At 40.0% G+C, this 18,571-nt stretch overlaps 1 protein-coding gene across 1 annotated transcript in view; it reads right to left on the reverse strand.

The window, feature by feature from the left end:
- SLC35F5 (solute carrier family 35, member F5) overlaps positions 1-16,926 on the reverse strand; it is a 65,415-nt gene extending 48,489 nt beyond the window's left edge. The window contains exons 1-7 of the mRNA XM_006834589.1: positions 16,687-16,926; positions 15,213-15,300; positions 14,936-15,077; positions 12,439-12,582; positions 6,358-6,420; positions 4,396-4,477; positions 2,608-2,798 (exon numbers count right to left, since the gene is read on the reverse strand). Of these exons, the coding sequence (XP_006834652.1) occupies positions 2,608-2,798; positions 4,396-4,477; positions 6,358-6,420; positions 12,439-12,582; positions 14,936-15,077; positions 15,213-15,300; positions 16,687-16,726 (750 nt within the window). The 5' untranslated portion in view covers positions 16,727-16,926. The remainder of the gene's footprint in view (positions 1-2,607; positions 2,799-4,395; positions 4,478-6,357; positions 6,421-12,438; positions 12,583-14,935; positions 15,078-15,212; positions 15,301-16,686) is intronic.
- Between the last annotated feature and the right edge of the window lie 1,645 nt (positions 16,927-18,571).

Consider the following 18,571-nt stretch of genomic DNA (forward strand, 5'->3'; position numbering starts at 1 on the left):
GCCATGGTATTTTCAATAACCTCATATGCATGTGAAAGCTGGACAGTGAGTAAGGAAGACCTTAGAAGCATTGATGCTTTTGAGTTATGGTGTTGGAAAAGAATACTGAAAGTGCCATGGGCTGCCATAAGAACCAACAGATCCATTTTAGAAGAAGGGCAGCCAGAGTGCTCTTTGGAAGCCAAGATGGTCAAACTTCTTCTCTCATACTTTGGACATATTGTCAGGAGGGACTAGTCACTGGAGAAGCACATCATGTTTGGTAAGGTGGAGGGTCAGAGGAAAAGAGGATGACCCCCAACGAGATGGATTGGCCAAGTAGCTGCATCAATGGACTCAAGCGTGGCAACAGTAGTGAGGGTGGCCCAGGATCGGGCAGTGTTTCATTCTGTTGTGCATAAGGTCACTATGGGTCGGTACTTACTTGATGGCACCTAACAACAACAACATTATCAATACCTTTATAAATTCATCTTTGCCTTTGAGGTCTTGGCAATATTACATATAAACTTAAAACATGATTACATCAGTATGTCATGCCCTGTAACAGCATATGCAGTACCAAGGTAAGTCATAAAGTACTGCTGCTAGGGTTTGAGTTCATACACAAGCAATTTTATTCCAAACCAAACGTGTTTAAATATATCTCTGTGATCATATTAGTTGCATAAGGGGGCATTCCAATAAAAGGTTCAACCCACACTGCGGTACCTTAGGCAATCTACTTGGTCAGTTCTATTCAAAGGCCGAGTTCAGCTCAGGTTATGGCAAGTTTTTAGATCTCAAAGAGGTAGTCTTGATAGTTTTTTTGAAAAGACACTGGACAATCAAAAAGTAGAAAACTGCACTGGTTAAGAAAAGGCCAGGAAAGTTGTGCTGAGGAATTTTTTTCCATAAAAATAAAGCACCTGCTCATTCTTCAAGAGCAGCAGGGGCTGTCCTATAAGAGTTTCATTGGTAAATCTTCCCCCATCTACTCTACAACCCTAATCTTGCCCCTCTGAGCTTTTGTTTCCCAAATTCAAATAACATTGAAAATGAACACAATCTAAGTCCCTCAAAGATGCAAAAACTACCATTTTAAAGTGGTATGCATTGACGAGTGCATAATCCTTTGGGAAAGGAAAGAGAAATGGAAACACCACCTTCAGAAGTATATAGACTTAGATGGAAGATAATCTGAGAAATAAACAACAACTTCACATTTTGATAGCTTTGTCTAATAAAGGTTTCTATAACAACACTTTTGGACTCAAATTCTCATATAACTAACGATAAGGGACTTGAAGGGACTCAAATATGTCATTATGTCAGGGACCACGTATATACCAGCAGTCAGTCCTTGAGTTATGAACGTCTGATTTACATACAGTACAACATGTAGTTAAAAATCAACCCCAGTAAAGTCCATTATGTAGAAATTTTGAGGTACTCAAAAATCTCACTATCACAGACTTGATTCCAACTCAGTGATCTTCTATAGACTTTAAATCTGTATGGGAGGAGAAACCCCATCTTTCTCCTGCAGAGTGGCTGGTGTGCCACCGAAGCACCGTGGACCATAATAACAAATAGGTGCTACTTTGTTAGGTACATAAAAACATTGTTATTATTATAATTACTATGTTGTTGTTGTTATGTGCCATGGAGTCAGTTCCAACTCATAGCGACCCTGCACAGGGTTTCTGAGGCTGTAAATCTTTACGGAAGCAGAAAGCCTCATCTTTCTCCCACGGAAGAGCTGGTAGTTTCCAACTGCTGACCTTGAGGTTTGCAGACCAATTTGTAACCACTACGCTACCAGAGCTCCTACAGTACTATGCTAATGATGGTTTTGTGCATCTGGAAGTTTATTTTTTTAATGCATAGAAAGTTACACTATGCAAGGGGACTTCATAAAGTTCATGAAAAAATATAACTAAAAGATAATGGAATTTTTTTCCATGAATTTTTTGAAGACCCCCAGACTAACACTTAACTAGGTGATGTTAGATATGAACCTAACAATTCCAGCTTCTGAACAAAGTCAACTTAAAGACAGATTTGGGGGCACAGTTCATTTGTAATCTAATCGTAGCACTTTAGATACTCACATATGAACACATATATGAGGGAGCTTTAAAAAGTTCACAGAAAAACGGGATTAAAAGATAACAGAATTTTCCCACAAACTTTTGGAAGCCTTCTCATACATAATCTGGATTCAAAGTCCAGAGTGCTTACCATTACACAAGGAGTCCCGGTGTGGCACTTCAGGATAATGAACTGGACTGCAAGGTTGGTTTGAATTGCAAGGCCCGCAATTCAAAGTAACCAGCCACTCCTCAAACACCCTCTATAGGGTCACTGTGAATCAGAACCGACTCAGTGGCACTTAACAACATATATATGCATGCATGTGTCTCTTTAATGGTCAAGGATGCATGTATGGAGCTCTAATTCACTGAGGTGTAATAAGCATTTACTAAGTTTTGATACACTAATTCCCCAACGAGTTTAAAGCCACAACTAAGCAGCCTAATAGTCTTACACCTCAATACATATTATTGATATGCACTACTGTTTGAAATTTATGTCCCAAACACATATAAAAAAGAGAAGACCTACCACAAAGCAAAAAAAAAAGCTTATTTTTGCTACTTGAGTTGCATTAAGTTTCCCCACAGTTTTTAGTATGGACTCTTGTTCTTTCACTGCAGGATATGACATGCGTGACAACTTAGCTTCCAATGCATGGCTTGATGGGAGCTGTCGAATTTCCATAATATTACTGAACCTTACACGAGACTTTTTAGGAGCTTAAGAGAAAAAATACAGAACAAAAATCATTAAATGTTTTCCTTTTTCACCAACAAAAGTCACAAATTTTAATTTACTGAAAAATGCATATTACCTAATAGATGTATGATCAGGCTTAGAGTATAAAAAAATAATCATTATATTCATTTTTCCTAACTTTTTATCGTGATTTGGGTGAAATTTTACACAGAAAATTGGTTTTCCATTCAACAATCATATCCACTTTGATTCGTGACATTAAAATCCTCACAGTGTAACAGCACTCTTCCTTCCTACTTGGTTTGTTCTTTCCTATCCCTTCCTGCCTCGAGCTTTATCTCTGGGCAAATGCTGCCGTTTTGATCTCGTATGGCTGCTCTAAGGGAAATGTACCTCCCAGGTGTTATTGTTCACTGGAGAAACCCATCTATCCTTTAGCTGAAAAATGTGCCATGGAGTGAGTTCAGTTTCAGGCCTGAAAGGTGGCTAAGGGCTATAGGCTCCAAGGCTCCACCAATTATTACTGAGTTTTGTTCTACATTCTGCCCCCATTCTATCCAGGACTGCCTGTTATGAGCCCTTTCAGAGTAGTCAGCAGTAGTAGGCAGGTATCATTCAGTTTGGGCCTTAGGGTCCTAAAGGCTGGTGTTCACTTGGCCCATTATTCCTTTGGACTAATTGTTTCCATGCGTGTTGGCTTTTCTACACTTTTCTTTGCTCTAAATGGGCATCTTAGATGGCCACTCATGAGCTTTTAAGACCTCAGTCGCTATTCACTAAAGTTGCTGCTGCTGAGTGCCATTGAGTCAGCACATTTATATATACACATTATGAAATATCCTGTGAAACCCTATATATTCGTGGGTGTAGTTCCATTCACCTTTACACCCTTGTTTATCTTCAGTGTCTATTCTTAAGTGGGCGGCTTTGCTCATTCAAAGAGGTTAACAATAAAAGTGGTTTCATCTATAAAAATGCTTTAAAGGTTTTAAAATGAGATCACTATTAAAACACTGTTTCTGCAATTGTGTGCATGCACAATGAACTGATCCAGGATTGTAATAGGACTATTATTTTAGCACTTATAGTTAAATCTTATCTGAGTCTTTCCTCGTGGATACCAATTTATGAGAACTACTTTTCGGAGCAAGCAAATATAATATCCCCTACAGACACATTCCTTACACAGAATATTATAGGTAAAGACATTCTTTATAAAATTCTCACAGCCAACAAAGCGCCTATCAGTAACCATCAGTCTTTTGAAGGCATGGTTGAAGACAACGTGTTTATGTAAAAACAAAAAAAATGATGTAGCTCTAGAAGTTTCTGGTATTTGGAAATTAATCCTCATTTAATTAATAAAAAAAAGACTGTACACAAAAAACTTCCAGAAGGTTGCAGACCCAGCCAACATCACTAGACTGAAGACTTGTGTTCACTTATAGCATTATTCCTTTGGACAAATTATTCCCATGCGTCTTAGATTTTCTTCACTTTTCTTTGCTCTAGGTAGGTGAACCCAGTGAACTCACAGAATCACTAAATTTTGGGTGACTTGGATGAAGATAAAATTTCTGTCCATTTCTGATTTATGAAATCCTAAATTTTGCTTACTTTTTTCAGAATCAGTATTTGTGCTGTCAGGCTTTTCACTTGGAAGATCATGAAATTTCACAGGAACATACAGAGGTTCACTCTGGAATGTTAACAGATACAGATTAAAAAAAAATAAGCAGCAACTATCATAGCTGGTATCTTAGAAAAAAATTAAGTGGATGGTAGACACAGATACTATCCCCAAAATGGGTTTGCCACCATATTTAAAAATCATAAATTTCCCAAAACCAATTTTTAAGGCTTAAAACGGAAATCCAACTGATCTACACAGATACAATGACAAAAAAGAACCTGTTTAAAAGTAGTAATTTAATAAAGCATCATTGTCACATTACAATATATAATATTTAAATGTCATAGAAACAGACCCTTCAGCTCACAGATTATTTTCCATCTCTTTGCACTTGGTCTATTAACAAATACACATTGAGCCTCCACTCTGTCAAGCAATGTTCTAGGTCCTGGAGAGACAAGAGTGAATAGTACAGAGTTTCTGTCCTTACTGAACATATATTGCAAAGGAGAAGGTAGTTGGTTATATTAGTCCTCACAAAGACCTCCTCAAATACCTATTACAAAACAAGCTGGAATATAAAACAACAAAATGGAAGACACAGAATTAAGTCAGGTTTTTCTGACCATGCTGTAAAGCTCAATTTTTTAGGTGTGTCTAAATTAATCAATTACTTAGGCAAATGTTCTTCCAATAATCTCTATTTAAAACACATCTTTTCAACTAGGCTGTTTCTTGAATTAACAGAATATACTTCTACCTGTTTGATTTCTCCTGGCATAGAAGGTAGCTAATGGTAAAAACTCAATAAACTAAGAGACTACAGAATTTGGAAATAGACAAGTCTCTTTGTTATACTGACCTCTTCACTGCAGCATTTGGAACTTGCTAGCCCACAATTGCATGAGCCATTTCTTTAAAGTAAATTTCTCTAGATATCTATTTATATATACCTCATGAGTTTTTTCTGTAAAGAATCCCAAATAAAACATTCACTCTCCAGTTAAGATTGTCAATCCTTAAAATAAGTATGTTAATTACTTCATTTATAAATTGTCTGACAATAATCGACGCATAATCTCACACTGAAGCCCTGAAGGAAAAAGCACTGGACCACAAGGTTGGTTTAAACAACAAGGGCAGTGGTTCACACTCACCAGTCACTCCTTGGAAACCCTATTCAGGGTCACTATGAGTTGGAATTGACTTAACGGCACTTAACAACAAAAAAATAATTGTCATGTTGGAACATAACCTGTATTTCTGTATATCCAGAACCTAAAATAACTGCCTAACACATGCTGGTGGTGGTAGATGCATGCGACTTACAGTGACCCATATAGGGTTTCTGAGGCTGTAAATCTTTATAGCAGCAGAAAGCTTCATCCTTCTCCTAAGGATAATTACTGATCTTGAGGTTAGCAGTTCAACATGTAACCCACTACACCACCAGAGCTCCTTTGTAACATATATTGTTGTTGTTGTTAGATGCCATCAAGTCAGTTCCAACTCATAGTGACCCTATGCACAACAGACAGTAGGTACTCTAATAATATTTACGGGAGAAATAAAAATCTGCATAAAAATTCTCAGTGTCAAGCAAAAACATCTGTTTGTAAATAATAATATAATGAAGAACATGAAGTGGCAAAGTTGGTAAGAAACAAAGTACTGTCCTTTACTCTGTCCATTCCTTAATTATCCTCTCCTCCCACCCCCTACCCTGCCATGCTGAACAGCTTACCTCTAGCCCCAGATATTCCTAAGGAGAGAAAGACTAAATGACCCTTCTCATGGAGGGCAATGCTGAGCTCTATCTACAGCCTAATACTGCTATGGAGTCATTACAGCTGATTCAGTCCTCCCCGCCAGAGCTCAACTCTATCTGCTCTCTTCTTTTTTAATTTGTTACCATTTCCATTTTTGATGAATAAAGAAACACTTACCAAACAACTATTCATAGTTGTATCTGTTGTGCAAGGAGCAAAATAACCTTCAGCATCTGTAAACTAAATACAAAAAACAGGATATCAAATTCAGTTAAAACTGTTTTATAAAATAATACTAGTCAGGCACAGACCAGAATCTGACCAAAAATCCAGAATAGACCTGTAAGACTATAAAATTAAAAACCATGTTGCTGTTCAGTCAATTCCCGTTGTAGCACTCCTATAAGACAGACCAACTCCCATGAAGTGTCCAAGGCTGTAATCTTTACAGACAATTGCCACATCTTTCTCATGCAGAGTGACCAGTGGGTTTCAACTTCCAGCCTTTTGGTTGGCAACAGAGTGTTTTAACCACTGTAGCTCAGGGCTATAACTATTAATAATAATGGAAGCCATTATTCATGCCAAGTATTCATCCAAATGGTGGTGGTGGTGGTATCCCGTGGAATCGATTCTGACACATAGCGACCCTATATAGGGTTTCCGAGGCTGTAAATCTTTACTGGAGTAGAAAGCCTTATCTTTCTCTTGATTTAACCAAATAAGGCAGGAACCATCATCTTAATTTTGCTAATGAGACTGGGACAAAAATTAGTTTTAGCCTTTTATATGTGGTTTCTGAAATCGCCTGGGCAATTAAGATGCTCTGTTATCCAAAACAGCAAGGTAAGTAGGGACTCCACAGACTCCACATCTATCAACTAATATCAGGAAGAAAGGGGGCATGAGGAGTTTTGTGTATTAAGACTGGATTGATCATAACCATGCGTTAAGGTCCCAATCATGCAGATTCATTGAGGTCCTGATGATTAGGGTACTCTGGACTTTGTAGGTCTCTCTTCAGGGCTTTCTGGATTGGTGAGAACATCCACACCTTGAAGAGAGTTCAGCAAGAAACCCTTATACTAGGGCCTTTCCCAGACCTGACCAGATGACTATCTGATTGTATATTTCTTATTATAATAAATCAGTTGCTATAAGTATAAATCCTACCAGTTGTCTGTAAGTTTGTCATATTGTATTGACTTGTGTGTTGCTGTGATGCTGGAAGCTGTGCCACCAGTATTTTAAATACCAACAGAGTCACCCATGGTGAACAAGTTTCAGCAGAGCTTCCAGACTACGACAAACTAAGAATAGGGAGAAGCAGACCATTTCTGAATGGTTAGCCACTGAGCCACTGAAAACCTTATGAGTAGCAGTGAACACTGTCTGATATAGTTAAAGATGATAAAAACATTATGAACAGCAGTAAAACATTATCCAAAATAGTGCTGGGAGATGAGCCCCTCAGGTTTGAAGGCACTCAAAACAAAACTAAGGAAGAGCTAACTCTTCAAAGTAATTATTGTTATGTTGTTTGGTACCATTGAGTAGGCTCTAAACCATTGTGACCCTTTGCACCATAGAACAAAACACTGCCCAGTCCTGTAACATTCTCACAACTGTCATTAGGCTTGAGCCCACTGCTGCTGCTATTGCATCAATCCACCTCGTTGGCTGTCTTCCTTTTTATCACTAACCTTACACTTTAGCAAGCAGGATGTCCTTCTCTAGGGACTGGACCCTCTTGATAACATGTGCAAAGTATGAGAGATGAAGTCTCGCCATTCTAATTTTAAGGAGCACTATGGCTGTACTTCTTCCAACACACACCTTTTGTTCTTCTGGTCTCTTAATGATTTAGCAGACAAGTGCTCATTAAGTACAGTCACAGTTTCCCTAAGTGTTGAGAATTATTAAGAGACAGAATTATTAACACACTCACAGAGGCAGGCAATACAGAGTTGACTTGTATAGACACCACTCTAGATGGCTACATGATAGAGAAGGTTGCACGGCAATGAATGAAGCATAGAGTTCTTCTAGTTTGTGACCTAGTTCCAGGGGACTACAGAGAGAGGAAGGCCAGATGGTCGGAAGTGCAAAAGTTATGCAGACTCTTAAGCCTCTGGTTGCCCCAATGGCCTGGGCTCAGGTGGCCAGGGATGTATTCAATCAGTTCAGGGTAGCCAGGGATGGGGTCTGATCTAACTCTGGGTGGTTATGATCTGAAGAAGTGTTCTGGGCAAAGAAGTGGCTAGTGATAAGGAGTGGAAAGGTGAGATGGTAAAGACTGGATCCATTTTTCAGGTAGGAACTGGATTCAAGCTGATCTCTGCCATACTGACTGTGACACAGATACAGCTTTAATACTCGGTTGATGAACTGGACTGTAAGGTTGGTTTGAATGGCAAGGTCAAAGGTTCAAGCTCACCAGTGTCTTCACCACTAGATCAATAAATAATATCATTGGAAGTACAGAAAAGATCAAAGTTGTCAGACTTAATTTTGTTTAGATCTACAATCAACACTTGTGGAAGCAAGAGTCAAGAAATCAAATGATGTATTATATTAGGCAAATCTTCTGCACAAGACCCTATAGAGGGTTCCTAAGGAGCAGCTGGTGTGTTTGAACCGCGGACCTTGCAGTTCAAATGGCTTTGCAGCCTAGCGCATTAACCCACAGCACCACACCAGGACTCCATGTTATATTTTATATTTATATGTTGTTGTTATGTGCCAGGGAGTCAGTTCCGACTCATAGGGACCCTGTACAGGGTTTTAAAGGCTGTAAATCTTTATAGGAGAGAAAGCCTCATGTCTCCCGCGGAACAGCTGGTAGTTTCAAACTGCTGACCCTGAGGTTCGCAGCCCAATTCATAATCACTATGTTACCAGAGCTCCATAGATAGATAGATAGATAGATAGATAGATAGATAGATAGATAGATAGATAGATAGATACAGAGATATATTTATAATTTCATGTCATACTCACAGTAATCCTAACATTCTCAATGCTTTACAAACAAACTAAGGTGCAAACCCAAACCCACTGCCTTCAAGTTGATTCCAATGCACACAAGCAATCCTAGAAGACAGAGCTACTCTATAGGGTTTCCAAGGCTGTAATCTTTCCACAAGGAGTTCTGGTAGCATAGTGGCTATGAATCGGGTTGCAAACCACAAGGTCAGCAGTTAGAAACTACCAGCTGCTCCATGGGAGAAAGATGAGGCTTTCTGCTCCCATAAAGATTTACAGTCTCGGAAACCCTGTTCAGGGTCGCTATGGGTTGGAACCAACTCGACGGCACTTAAGAACAAGAACAATCTATACAGAAGCACACACACATATCTTTCTCCTGCAGGACAGCTGGTGGGATTGAACTGGTGACCATTTTGTGCTTTAACCATTGTTGTTGTTAAGTTACGCTGAGTCGATTCTGACTCATAGTGACCCTGCATAGGGTTTCCAAGGAGCAGCTGGCGGGTTTGAACCACTGATCTTACAGCTCCACATCAGGACTCTGCTTGATCCACTACACTAGATAAGTAACTTGCCTTAGGTCATACAATTGGCAAGTGACACTGAAGGATTCAAATACCAGAGAGCAATCTCATAAAATCTGCAAGAAAAAAACAAAAGGATTCCATGTAGAAAAATGGACAAGACAAAGGCAACTCAGAAAATAATTCCATACTGGTTAACAGATATCTTAAAAAGTAAGCAAATACTTTCAGATTAAGGCAAGACACTACTGTTCACCTATCAAAATGGCAAACATTCGGGGTTTGGTAAGAATTAACGCTAATACACTGCTAATAGAAGTATGCAGAGTCCTGGTGTGGTGCTGTGGGCTAATGAGCTGCATTGCAAACTCATTTGAGCCGCATGGTCAGTGGTTCAAGCTCACCACTGACCCTAGAAACCCTATACAGAGGTGCTATGGGTCGGAATCGACTCGACGGCACTTAACAACAATAACAGAGGTATGAAGTGGTGCAACCATTCTAGAAGGTAATTCAGCAGGAGGAATCAAAGGCTTAAAAAAATGACTTTACTCTTTTATCCAGCAATTAGGCGTTCAGGAATTTATCTTACATATATGATATAACTGTGTATAAAAAAGTTCCTATCCATTTATATCAAAAGAATACATAAAAAGACCCTGACAAAACTCTGAGTATATGAACACATTCCTCAACAATGTATTTATTAACTAAGACAAGAAAAACTATTTTAGCTTCAAAAAACAGTACAAATAAAGGAATTAATGAGACTTTTTTTCATATTTTGCATCTCAAAATTCAGTTTCTACTTCTATCAGGGCAATATGTATCACTGAGCAAATTACAATTTCTTTCAACACCATGAATCAGTAGGTTAAGTTAACTCAATGGAAGAATATAATTTGATTATCCATATCATCTGGAAAGTTGTCCTGTTGGTGTAGAGGTAAAGCACTCAGCTGCTAATCAAACGCTTGGTGGTTCAAACCTACCAGCTGCTCTGCAGTAAAAAGATGCGGCAATTTGCTTCTGTAAAGATTACAACTTTGGAAATGCTATGGGCAGTTCTACCTTGTCCTATCAGGTTAGAATTAACCTGATGGTAACACATCTGTTAATACCAAACTGAAATATACTCTAAAAATATATTTTCATTTTAGTCTGTAAAGCAATTATTTTGAAACTATCTTGAGAAACCATATATCCAACAAAAATCTAATACCAAAATTATGTATATATACATATACATATTTATATGTGTATATGTATAAAGGAGTCCTGGTGTGGTGCTGTGGGTTAATGTGCCAGACTGCGAAGTTGTATGAACTACAATGGCGGTTCAAGCTCACCAGCTGCTCCTCGGAAACCCTCTACAGGGTTGCTATGGGTTGGAACTGACTCTACTGCACTTAACAACAAGAGCATATGTATAAAACTTCACAACAACAAAAGCACAAGTATCGCCATCATTTGTTATTGCTAAGGTGCTGTCGAGTTGATTGCGACTCACAGCAACCCTGTATAGGGTTTCCGAGGAGCAGCTGGTGGGTTTGAATCACTGGCATGTGGTTCGCAGTCCAGTGCTTATCCTACAGTGCCACACCAAAAGTCACAAGCATAAAATGGGCATATTACTAAAAGACATTTCATCAAAGAAAACCTTCAAAGGGCTACCAAATACAGAAAAGATGTCCAGCATTATTAGCCATGAAATATGTTAATCAAAACTAGCATGTTACACCTTTTCATTCACAATAGGATGGCTAAGGTGCTGGAATGGTGTTGTAAGACTTTGCTAATTTCAAAGTCCACAGCTCAAACCTACCAGCTGCTCTGGGAAACCCTACACAGGGTGGCTATGAGTAGGAGCTAAGTGACACAACAACAAACAAGGGTGGCTAAGAAAAAAAAAAGAAGCAAAACAACAAATTTTAATTTGGATGTGAAGAACTGGAACCCCCCAGGGGGCAGTGAGTATACGTTAATGAGGGAGGATCAACTCACAAAAGGAGGGCGAGAATGGTTGTACAATTCAAAGGATTTGATAAATGTCACGAAATTATACATTGGTGGTGGCTGTGTGCTGTGGAGTGGGTTCCAACTCATAGCGACCTTGTACAGGGTTTCCGAGGCTGTAAATCTTTACAGGAGCAGGAAGCCTCATCTTTCTCCCACAGAACAGCTGGTAGTTTCCAACTGCTGACCTTGAGGTTAACAGCCGGATTCGTGACCACTACGCTACCAGAGCTCCTTAAATTATACATTTAGAACCTATTAAATAGGTGTACGCTTTGCTATAAACATTCTCAATAATAACAAACAAAATTTAGAAAGACAATTTATTTCTAGTATCACCCTATCAACGAATTAAATAATAGTCAGTCTGCAAATAAGTAAAGATTCTAGATATTCTTATTCCTTACTTTGTACCACTCTTCCCAGATTAACTAATTTTGGCTAATTTAATTATTTTTTAACAACTTCAAAAAGATGTGATGGGGCAAGAAGAAAGCAAGTAATCATGCACTTTTCATTTTTCATAAGCTATTCTGATAGCACTAACCAGACCATAAACTTAAAATTTTAAACAAAAGCTGATGCTTCTTGTATCATGCTACTTTACTCACTTACCTGAACTTACATCTGACTATCCTTACATAAACTAGTGTTAATCACATTTAAACTCTGAAAAATATATTCTCTTCCCATCAGACAACTAAAATTAAAAGATAAAATAACAACTTACAAAAGCAGCATGTTTTCCTCGAAATCCTCTTGTACACTGTTGTCTCCAAGGCTTCCAAATAACAAAGCCCAAGAGGTATAGAACAAACATAGACGTTTTTGCAAAGGTACTGAAGAATGGTTTGTTGTACTGGGTAAAAACATACTGTAGAGAAAAATATTACAGACAACTATGAAATGGCCTTAAATCTTATTACCCATTTCCAAAAACAAAAAGGGTTATCAACGATTTTTTTTAACTCCTTAGAAATTCATTTGGAAGAACAAGATCAAAAAGAATTAAAAACAAAATTTAGATTCATTACTGAATACTCTTTATTGTCTTGCATACAAACAACATCCTCAAATAAAACAACAACAACCTGTTAAAAATAAAAGTTTTGCTCAGCATTCAGTGAAAACCTACTCTTCACTAGGACCTGTTTTGGGGGCTAAAGAATAAAACAGATTTTCCTGCCCTTGAGGAGGTTGTCATCCAGTAGATGAGATGTATGGGAAAAGAATACAATACAGTAAATACCGTAATAGGAATATGCATGGAAGTTATGGGTGCATGGAAGCTTGACAGAGCAACTGAAGATTATGGAAATGTCCCAAGAGAGGAAATTCTTGATCTGTATCTACAGGACTAAATAAGAATTAAACCTCAACAAAACACAACTCAAAAAAATAAACATCTTTGTAAAGATGTAAAAAAAACATCTTATTCCAATTCACAGGGACGCAGCAGGATACAGAACTGCCCCATGGGGTTTCCAAGGCTGTCAATCTATGGAAGCAGATGATGGGTTCAAACTGCTGACCTGCTAACTAGAAGTTAAGCACTTTAACCATTGTGCTACCTGAATTTCTAGAATTACCCAAGCAGAGGAAATAGCATAAAAAAAAGGAAGCAAATCACAAAAGAGAATATTATGTCAGGAAAATTGCATCTAGTTTAAATTATTAGGTATTTATATAAAACTTATAATCAATCACAATGGAATAGTCAATCATTCTATATCAAAAGGGCAACATCTGAGAAGGGATGGGAAGGTGGGTAATAAATAGGAACCACAGGGAGAAAGTGGGATAACTGTTGCTACATGGAAGGGATTGCAATCACTGAGATAAAACAAAGTGTATGGTTTGTTGAACGTAAAACTGATGATATTCTCTGTAAACTTTCACTCAATTTATTAAAAAAAAAATAAAATAAAAAGGAAAGATAAAAAAACTTATAATCATCATGTAAGCTGTAAATATCAGTAAAAACTCATAAAATTTTGGTGTCCTGAAAAAATTTAGTAAAAATAATCCCTAGTTCCGCGCACTGAAAAGGCTTAGAAGAAACAACAACCCAAGAGGAACGAGCACCTCCAAGACTCAGATGGATTTTCTGAGAAGCACTCAGCTGCTAACCAAAAGGTTGGAGGTTTGAGTTTACCCAAAGGTGCCTCAGAATAAAGGCCTGGCAATTTCCTACTGAAAAAGCAGTCATTCAAAACCCTATGGAGTACAGTCCTACTCTGACACACATGGGTAGGTTCAGCATGAATTGGTATTAACTAACTATACAGAATAAGGTAATTACACAAGTAGAAAGAAAAATCAGCTTATGAACTTAAAATATCCTATTACTTCTGGTAGGTGGCTGTAGGAACAGCACTGGACTGCAAACCACAAAGTCAGTAGCTCAAACCCACCAGCTGCTTCTTAGAAACCCTGCACAACAGGGGTGGGGAACGCCCAGTCCAAGGGGCATATAAGGTCAACAAAATCATTTGGTCTGCCTCTGCCAAGGCAATCACAGTTCCAACTATAACATTTTACAGGCTAACGTTTAAGTTGATCATTTTGTTTGGCCCGCAAATTACGTTACAAATATCCAAAGGGCCCTTGGCAGAAAGTTTCCCCACTCCTGCTTTACAGGGATGCTGTGAGTTGGAAACGATTTGATGGCACTTAACAACTATCATCAACAAGGACAAAATAAAACATAACGTAAAAGCAATCACTGTATACATAATGTGCATTTCACAATGTTTGTTTGAGTCAGCAAACATATAAGCATGCACGTGCTGATCCAGGTACATTAACAGTGACCTGTACAAGAAAATTCAGATTGCATTACTCATTTTTCATTGTTCACAAAAAGTCTTACTTTCTATTAATTGGTGACAAATTGTTTTGTATTCTGGATGGTTGCTCCACTAGAAAATAAGATTTATAGAAAGAAGATTGAATTTTTAAAAGATCAATGAAACATCTTCAAATATTAAGAAAATATGTACATAGCCTCTAATCATTCTTCCTAAAAAACACATAAAAACTGCATGAAACAACAAAGAGTATCCTTTCAGTTTCAACTTGAACTCACATTAGTTAAATCTCAAAGAAAACATAAATGTCTCAACAACATCCAAAATCTGAAACATAGCAATGGTTAAGAACTCCTACAGGTTAACGGTACTATTACTACTATAATGTAACATCATTCCCATAAAAGAATTACCTACCGAAGTAAGTTCAGAGGAAGCCACCCATATCACATCAACAAGTAAGAGAATAACAATCCCAAGAGCCATTCGCCTGCGCTGAGTGAAACCACTGCTCTGAGAATTCATCCGCTTCATGATAAATACACACACCATTTGCAGTCTGGTTTTTAGAAATACAGATTCCATTAGAGACGATTTTAGAAAAATAACCTTATAAAATGAGAAAATTAGTACAACAGAAACAAATGGCGTTCATTAGAAACACCAGAGAGTAATATTTAGGTGTGAAACTTACCTGATTTTAAGGGCTTTTCTGATGTCTTCAAAAGTACCTGAAAACGTGGCAGATCTCAGTCTAAAAGGAGGTGAAGAACTCAGTACACCTAAAAATAGCAAAATGACGTTTATGAAAATGTCAAAGTTCAAAATAAGATTTATCACGTTTTCTACTCTTTACATAGAAATGCGAGGGGAGCCGGGACACTAAAATGCATTAAATATAATTGAACACTCTTCTAGACTTTGATGCTTCGTCTCTCATACCTGGGACATATTGTCAGGAGGGACCAGTCGCTGGAGAGAGAGATCATGTTTGTTAAGGTGAAGGATCAGAGAAAAAGATGAAGACCCCCAACGAGATGAATTAGCGGATTAGCCAAGTGGCAGCATCGATGGACTCAAGCGTGGCAACACTAGTGAAGTTGGCCCAGGATGGGGCAATGTTTCGTTCTGCTGTGCATAAGGTTGCTATGGGTCGGTACTGACTCGATGACACCTAACAACAACAACAACTGTACACTTTACATTATGGCCTGAAAAGTACCTGGCAACGGCATATTTACCTACAGTTTGTTGTTGTTGTTGTTAAATGCCGTCGAGTTAGTTTTGACTCACAGAGACCCTCCCTGTTTCTGAAGCTGTAAATTGTTTTGGAAACAGAAAGTCTCTTCTTTCTCCCGTGGAGTTACTGGTGGGCTCGAACCGCCGACTTTGTGGTTTGCAGTCCAGTTTACTGCTGGAAAATAGTTTCTCAGAATTTCATAAACACAGAACACCATCTGCGTCTCCCTCTAGAGGAATCCACTCCAGGGACAAAGTCTAGACAGGCGCCTGTTCCTAAAAGTGCCTTCCCCGTCCTCATCTCCTCCAGAGGAGCTCGGATATTTGAGACGAAGTGATTTGTTGTGGGTTTTGGGGCACCTTTCCAGTCACCTCAAGAGCTAAGGGGAAAGCATCCGCCACACTTCCCCACCAACCTTTCACTTGTGGCCTTTGTTGTTATCACCGAGTCGGCTCAGACCCATAGTGACCCTGCGTCGGGTCTCCATGGAGCTGCAGGTGGGTTTGAACCGCCGACCCTGAAGTTAGCAGTCCAGTGCTTATCCAAGAGCGCCACACCCCTGTCACGCCATCTCGTTATTTTAGATCAAAACAGAACCTCACGAGGGGCCGAGGGGAGGAAACAGCTGTTAAAAGGGCCCCTCCTCCTTAAAGGGGCGGGGGAGAGGGGGGAGCCACAGAAAGTTAGGGCAGTTATGTCTTCCTAGACTGGGTCAGCGCCCTACGCGGAGACGACAGTACTCGCAGCTTCCTCAACATTCCACCGAGTATGGGGCGCCCTGGACAGACTCCCCTCACCCGGCCCTAGAGACCCTCCCCAAATTGGTCACGGCACTTCGGCTACCACCAAGGGCTGCAGGTAGGACTGCTTGCTGACCCTCAACACCAGTTTCGGCTTGGGTGGTTTGCAGCCCTTCCTGCTTGCCTACCTGGCCTTCCTGCCCCACGATGGCGTCGTGGCGGCACCATGAGCAGACCCAGCCTGGTACTGCCGCCGCCCAGCGCCGCGGCTTCGGCCTCACAGAGCTGTCGCCGCGCCCGGCATTGCTCCGCGCTGGAGGCCGAGCCCCTGAGGCTGAGGTGCACCTTGGAGCTATGCCTTTGACGCCACCCGGCTCCGCTCAGCCCTGGAGGGCGAAGAGCGGGAGAGGGGAACGGACCGCTCACACAGCGATGGCCGCTGAGTCCCGGAGCTCGGTCCTGACAGCGGTCCCGCCCCCGACCAGCCGGCCGGCCCCGTGGCCCCGCCTCACTTCCTGATGGCGACGGCGCGCCGAGTACGTCACGGAAGCGCGACGCAGACTGCGGTGGATGCGTTTCCCAGACTACGTGGTGGCTTGGAGCGGGAGGCCAATGGCTTTATTGGGGAGAAGTGGGAGGAAAGAAGAAGGGCTGAGAGGCTAACTCTGAAATGAAAAGGGGCGTGGGTTTAGGAGACTGAGTAAAAAGGAAGGAAGAAGACGATGCACCACCTGGCCCATTCTTAAAACGAAACTCATCAACTATTTCTTACTAAGATTAGCCACCAACACTTTCGATCCACTTTCTTCAGGAGAGAACCGAAAACCAAAGTGGCTTGGGAGTACTTTTGCTTCCTAGTTCCTTTGGCATGTAAGCTACATATTACTTACGTGAGTTACCAGCTTGACTCTGAGGTTTCGCATCTGAAAAATAGAACCTGCTTCATCCAGTATTCATCTAGTACATGAGTTTACAAATGTGAAGGGTTTCAATCAGTTCATGACACATGATTGCTATTGTTAAGTGCTGTCGAGTCGGTTTCAACTCATAGCGACCATGTATAGGGTTTCTAAAGAGCTGCTGGTGAGCTTGAACCACCAACCTCGCAATCCAGCGCATTAACTCAGTGCACCACACCAGGAATAAAAGCCCCTTAAACGTTGTTAGGTGCCTTCAGTAGTTTCCTACTCAGTCACCCTACGCACCACAGCAAGAAACACTGCCCAGTTCTGAGCCACCTTCACAATAATTGAGTTTGACCCCACTGTTGCAGTCATTGAGTCAATGCATCTTGATAGGTGTCTTCATCTTTTTAGCTGATGTCCTTTTCCAGAGATTTGGTACCTCCTGATAACGTGCCTAAAATACATGACACGAAGTCTCCTCAAACTCTTTAGAAGCTGTCTGACTGTTCATCCTAGACAGAGGTATTTGTTTTTCTGGCAGTCCACTGTACTTTCTCTATTCTTCATCAACACCACAATTCAAATGCATTCATTCTTCTCCAGTTTTTCTTACTCTCTGCCCGGCTTTCACATGCATATGAGTCTACTGAAAATATCTTGACTTGGGTAGTGTTGTTAAGCTCCAATGAGTCTGTTCTGACTCGTTGTTAAGTGCTATCCAGTCGACTCTGACCCATAGTGACCCTGTATAGGGTTTCCAAGGAGCAGCTGGTGAGCTTGAACCACCGACCTTGCAGTTCAAATGACTTTGCAGTCTGACGCGTTAGCCCACAGCGCCACACCAGGACTCGGTTCTGACTCATAGCGACCCTGTATAGGGATTCCTAGAAGCTGCTAGTGGGTTTGAACTGCTGACCTTTCAGTCAGTGCAGTCTTGCAGCACCACACCAGGACTCCATCAAAGTGACATTTTTTGCTCTGTAACACTTTAAAGAAGTTTTGTGAAGCAGGTGTATTTGTCCAATAAAACACATCATTTGATTTCTTCACTGCTGCTTTAATTGTAGATCCAAGTAAAATAAAATTCTTGAAAATGTCTTTTCTCCATTTATCACAATGTTTATTAGAATGGTGGTTAAGAATTTTTCTCCGTATAGACATACACTCC

This window comes from Chrysochloris asiatica, unplaced genomic scaffold, assembly GCF_000296735.1.
Source record: "Chrysochloris asiatica unplaced genomic scaffold, ChrAsi1.0 scaffold00012, whole genome shotgun sequence".
NCBI lineage: Eukaryota > Metazoa > Chordata > Mammalia > Afrosoricida > Chrysochloridae > Chrysochloris > Chrysochloris asiatica.